Source organism: Trachypithecus francoisi, unplaced genomic scaffold (assembly GCF_009764315.1).
Source record: "Trachypithecus francoisi isolate TF-2019V2 unplaced genomic scaffold, Tfra_2.0 Lachesis_group3, whole genome shotgun sequence".
Classification (NCBI taxonomy): Eukaryota; Metazoa; Chordata; class Mammalia; order Primates; family Cercopithecidae; genus Trachypithecus; species Trachypithecus francoisi.
The window spans coordinates 99956542-99962567 of NW_022681468.1; the positions used below are offsets into that span (position 1 = coordinate 99956542).

The 6026-nt window shown below is 41.3% G+C and overlaps 1 protein-coding gene across 7 annotated transcripts in view; it reads right to left on the reverse strand.

Annotated features, from left to right (window-relative positions):
• Positions 1-5663, reverse strand: part of FANCI (FA complementation group I) — a 92896-nt gene extending 87233 nt beyond the window's left edge. For 4 of the 7 annotated variants that reach the window (XR_004431837.1, XR_004431836.1, XM_033189062.1 and 1 more), the window contains exons 1-2: positions 5586-5658; positions 1898-2030 (exon numbers count right to left, since the gene is read on the reverse strand). Coding sequence is in view for 4 of the 7 variants with exons in the window: in XM_033189062.1 (XP_033044953.1) it covers positions 1898-2011 (114 nt within the window). In the remaining 3 variants the exon portion in view is untranslated. Of the gene's footprint in view, positions 1-1897; positions 2031-5585 lie in introns of all 7 variants that reach the window. The other 3 variants (XR_004431838.1, XM_033189061.1, XM_033189063.1) reach the window with 2 other exon arrangements.
• Between the last annotated feature and the right edge of the window lie 363 nt (positions 5664-6026).

The window sequence follows — 6026 nt, forward strand, 5'->3', positions numbered from 1 at the left end:
GATCCGCCCGTCTCGGCCTCCCAAAGTGCTGGGATTACAGGCTTGAGCCACCGCGCCCGGCCATTAATTTCCACTTTTATCTCTAGTAGTTTCTTTGTGTTTTTTGTTGTTGTTTACTTTTTTCTAGGTTTTTGAGTTGGGAATTTATTTTCATTATTTCATTTGTATTGATTTCATTATTTCATTTGTTAAACACTGTTGTTTTTAACATTATTCCATGGATTTTAACATATAGTATTTTTGTTATCTGTAATTATTCTTCAAAAATCCTGTAATTTCTGTTTGTATCTCTTTTCATCCAAGAGTTATTTAGAAGGCATTTTAATTTCCAGGTAAAAGTGTCTTTTGTTTTTTGACTTTTAGTTTCAGTTTTCATTTCCAGTTTTATTGCATTGTGATCACAGAGAATAGTTTGTAATAATTCTACCTTATGGGACCTACCCATGTTTTCTTTGTGCTCTAGTATATGACACATGATTAATTTTTATGAACATAAAATTAATGAACAGAGCTAAGGATAACTAAAAAAAGCACAGATTGTAAAGAGGTGGAAAATATAAAGAATATTTGAAATATACGCAGAGAACTTTGATAATATATTTTCTTCTTAAACACATATAAGCCACCATGCCTGGCCCATATATCATTTTTAACATGGGTTCTAAAAGGACTTCAGAGATAAAGGAAACTTAGCTTAATATCAACATATACAAAAATAAGGCCAGGCATGGTGGCTCACACCTATAATCCCAGCACTCTGGGAGGCTGAGGCAGGCGGATCACCTGAGGTCAGGAGTTCAAGACCAGCCTGGCCATGGTGAAACTGTCTCTATTAAAAATACAAAAATAAATAAATAAATAAATAATAAGAGCAATGAGACTACAATATAATGTTGCTGCTAAAAAGCTGATTTTGCATTAATGGAAAAATGAGGGAAATATTAGCACTACTCTATCCTAGACTCAGAATACAACTGGAACACTGTCTTCAATTTGACAGTGTTCATGTCTTCAATTTGAGGCATGAAACTTTAAATAAATAATTTAAATGCTGGTTTCAATGAATCTTGTCTATAGAATGATTCAAGTTACAACTCATGCAACAAGCCATCTCAAAAAATAGCTATAAAGGCAGTCTTCAATAATTTCAAAGAAAAAAAAATCAAAGAGCAACCCTACATCAATTCCTAGTATGTCAGATAACACAGGCTAAGATGCACCTTGCTTCAATAACTACAACACTAACACATAAAAATTCCCTTAAAAACATAATACTCATCAACTGACAAAGAAAAAAACCCCATGATACTCAATGTCTTTACTTGTTTATACATATACCTTGAAGAGGGATTCTTTTCCAGGCAGGGACCTGGATAGGATGAAATCATTTATTATGGAAAAAGGAGCTGAGAAAGAACATTAGGAAGAATAAACAGCCTAACATATAAGGCAATTACTATCCCACTTTATAATCCTACACTTATAGTGAAAACAGAGGCCCTAATTTTTACTAATAATCTCAAAATATTTTGCTGCTTATAAACTTAAGGAAAAATACAGAGAAGCATCAAAATGCAAAACTAATGTCTCAATCAATAACTATAGTCTGGATATTATCTTCAAATAGGATGGTTCTAAGGATGATAAAAGTATACTAATTTGCTTTTATAAATACAGTTGTAAAAGCATTCTATTCTTAGGCTATTTCAGGTTTAAATTTGGTCACAAATGCCCTCAAGTTGTCTATTTCTCTCACTCCCTCACCCCAATTTCTTTACCTCTATAAATTATTATTAAATAAATCCTTGTCTCCTACGGTGAATGGGGAGTAGATGAAGACGCAGCATTTTTCTTTCTCACATGTCCTTTGAATGTGTCATCACGCCTGACACTTAACTTTTAGCAGAACATGCTTCCTAATACTCACATCATCTTCTCTCAGGGTTTGAAGAAATTCTTGCAGTTTGTCTGCTGTTTTTTCTGCTGCTAGAGATAAAATCTTCTGGTCCATTGTTGCTCATATCACAGAACTATAAGGGAAAAGCATCAGAGGTGGGTGAAGATTCCAGAAATGAACAAACTTGATTTTTTTTCCTTCCCTGTTAACTGAATATTTCATACCTATTATGCAATGGGTGCTCAACAAACTTAGGACTAACTATCTTTGAGTAGGTGATTTTTTTTTTCTTCTTCTTCTTAAGTTCAGTGGCGAGATGATTCTTAAGCTAACCAAAATAATCTTGAAAATTCCCTGGAATTGCCTTATTAGGAACCTACATTCTAATCAAGTGGTTTCATAATTTTTGCCCACACTTGTTATCATCTGCTCACCATACTACCTAGAACAAAGCTTCCACTTAACAGCATATCAAGTATGTAATACATTATATATTATCATAAGCATGTAATAAAGTATTTGACAAATAAATGAACCAATAGCACCATAAATGCTATATGCCAATTAAATGGTATAAAAACAAGTGAGAAGGAGAGCCCAAGAGTGTGACGCTGCAGTGAGCTACGATCATGCCACTATATTCCAGCCTAGGCAACAAGGTAAGACCCTGCCTCAAAAAAACAAAAAAATAGAGGTGGGGCACGGTGGTTTACGCCTGTAATCCCAGCACTTTGGGAAGCTGAGGCAGGCACATCACTACGTCAGGAGATCAAGACCATCCTGGCTAACACGGTGAAACCCTGTCTGTCTCTACTAAAAACACACAAAAAATTAGCCGGATGTGGTGGGAGGCGCCTGTAGTCCCAGCTACTTGGGAGGCTGAGGCAGGAGAATGGCGTGAACCCGGGAGGTGGAGCTTGCAATGAGCCGAGATCGCACCACTGCACTCCAGCCTGGGTGACAGAGCGAGGCTCCGTCTAAAAAAAAAAAAAAAGAAAAAAAGAAAGAAAAGGTGAGAAGTTAACAAGGTAAAAGACGTAATTGTGTTCTTAACTGTCAAGGCTTCCCATCAGAGGAAAGCTTGAACTGGAACTTAGAGATTAAATTTAAATAGTCAAGACAACCAGATTGTATACATTATTGAGAAGGGTATTATGAACAAAGGCATTCATATGGGAAATGAGAAATTTATTTGGGGAAAATGAGTAAAATGGCTGAGATAGAATCCAAGTAGGAAAATAGTGAGTAGGAAGGCTGGAAAGATAGGCTGGGAGTAAACAGGTTAAGGAATTTAGATTCTATTTCGTAAATCACTGAGAACCATTAAAAAATTCTGAGCAAAAGACAATCTCACAAGATTGCAAGTGTTTGAAGAAACAGAAACTAGCATCTTTGTGCAGATTAAAGTGGGGAGAAGGTAAGGAGAAACAGCAAATGCTAAGAGACCATTTGAACGTTATTTTAGTGGAAATAATAAAGACTTGTACTAGGGTGGTGGCTGGAGAATAGAAAAGATGGGATGAAATGGAGGCACATGAAGCAGGTAGAATTCAGTGAGTAGCTATGAAAATAGAAGGGGGAAATACAGCCTAGTAGAAAGAAAATCTGTTCCTCTTCTTCCTCCTGTGTTTCCCGTCTCCATAAATGGTACCATCATCCACTCAGCTGCTCAAACCAGAAACCTGGGTAACATTCTTAACAACTTTGCCTTCATCCTTCACCACATCCATTCCAAGTCCTGTCAATGTTACCTACTAAAAATCTCCCAAATCTGTCTACTTTTCTTCATCTCCACTACAGACACATTACTCCAAACCCCCATCATCTCTCACCTGAACTACTGCAATCGTTTCCTAACTTGTCCCCTTCTATGCAGCCACTAAAGTGATGTTTTTGAAACACAAACCTGATTATCTGACTTATCTTCCCTCCATGCCATCCTCATCTTAAAGTTCTTCAGTGGCTTCCATTGCTTTCTTATCAGTCCCAAATCGTTAAGTAAGGATAAAATTAAGTCCTGCCAAGTCTGACCCATGCCTAACTCCCCTTCATCACTCTGCTCCAGCCATACAGAATTGCTTCCAGTCCTTTAAATCTCCAAGTTCTTTCTGCCACAGGCCCTTCCACATGTTTCCATCTGGAACTTAAATAAATATTCCTCTTTCCATCCACTGCCCCCTAATCTTTTATTACTAATTCCTACAAATTCTTCAAATCTCAGCTCAATACACATCTCCTCAAAAGGTCAATCTAGGCCGGGCGCAGTAGCTCACGCCTGTAATCTCGGCATTTTGGGAGGCCAAAGAGGGCGGATCACGAGGTCAAGAGATCAAGACCATCCTGGCCAACATGGTGAAACCCCGTCTCTACTAAAAGTACAAAAAAATTAGCTGGGCGTGGTGATGCACACCCGTGGTCCCAGCTACTCGGGAGGCTGAGGCAGGAGAATCACTTGAACTCAGAAGGTGGAGGTTGCAGTGAGCCAAGATAGCGCCACTGCACTCCAGCCTGGCGACAGAGCGAGACTCCATCTCAAAAAAAAAAAAAAAAAAAAAAAAATATATATATATATATAAAGCTCAGTCTAGGTTAAACGTTTCTGTAGTACATCCTCTCATGGCACCAGTAAACTCTCTTACATACTGTCACCAATTTTTAATATTACATGTGTAATTATCAGATTAACAAATGTTATCTCCCACTAGACTATAAGTCCCGTAAGGACAGAGACCGTAGCTGTTTTTATCACTGTATCTCCAGCACTTAACACTACCTAGCTCAAACTAGGTAACTAACAAATATTTGTTGAACAAATTATTGAACCCCTATAATAGGGAAGACACTGGGCCCAACACTTTACGTTCATTAACATGACCCTCACAACACCACCTATTAGGTAGGTGTAATATTAGCCCCATTTTAAATGAACAATTTTTGGGATTCAGATATTAGGGAATTTCCCCCAAGATTAGAAGGCTAGCACGTGGCACAGAGAGAAGTGAAACCCAAGTCTGTCCAGCTCCAGACTCCAAGATCTCATGCTTTGAACTACTGGATGCAAATAGGGCACACCAACCTAATAAGGTGTCCAGCCAGAAGGGACAGGCGGCTTCGGAGGGGAATACGTTTAAATCAATCTAGGCACATTTGCTAAAATCATCCTAAAACCAGAGGTAAGACCACAGGCGGGTGGCTGTGAATTCCCTGAGCGCGAAGTAAATTTCTTGTCAAGAGACACCGGAGAGCATCAGAGAACTGAAGTCAAGATCCGAGAATGGCAGAGCCCCGCCGGCGGGAAACGCCGCGGCCTTCCCTTCCGGGTTCTTCAGTTAACAAGCCGTGAACGCAAATACAGAAACTATAACACGCAGCAGCTGGTGATGGAGACCGTGACCGGACAACAAATGCAAAGCAAGGTTAAGGGAAATTTCTCAGAAGAGCTGAACCTCGACCAAGGGAGAAGAATTTAACAGGAGGGGCTCCCACTGAGGCACACCCCTAGGAGGGAACTGCGAAAGCTGAAGCAGGCAGCGGGAGACAGCGGAGACCGTCTACTTTCCAGGCCACAGAACGCCAAGTCAGAACACGAGCCTCCTTTCCCCCACGGAACCGCTCCCTCCTAGGGGCCCAGTCCCACAGCCCGAGCCAGAGAAACTCGCGAGCCGCTCTGCAGTCACCACGACCTCACCTCCGCCACAAACTTCCAAAAAGCCCGCTCAACCCAACGCCGCCACACTTCCGTTACCCGTAACAACAAGTTCCGCCCTCGCGGCTCACTTCCGCCGTCCGGGTGCCCGCGGGCGGGGTGTAAGATGAAGACTCAAGGGGTGCTGGGAAGCGTGCGGAGTTCTAGAATGTCACCCCTCACAGTCGGAGGGGGGCGCTGCCTGTCCGAACTCGCGCTTGGGATTGCCGATGAGCACGCGCTCGGAATTGCCGAGCGTGCCCGGCGCGGTGTCCCGACAGGTTCAGCTTCCCTCGTGTCCTGTTGCGGGAGTAGTCAGTGCGGGAGGGGACTCACAACTGGTGGCCCTGCAGGTCTTGGCATTGGAAAAGCCTGGAAGGCAGAGGCGGATTTCATACTCCACCTTGTGCCAAGAGACAGTAACCCCTCAGATGTAAGCCCCCT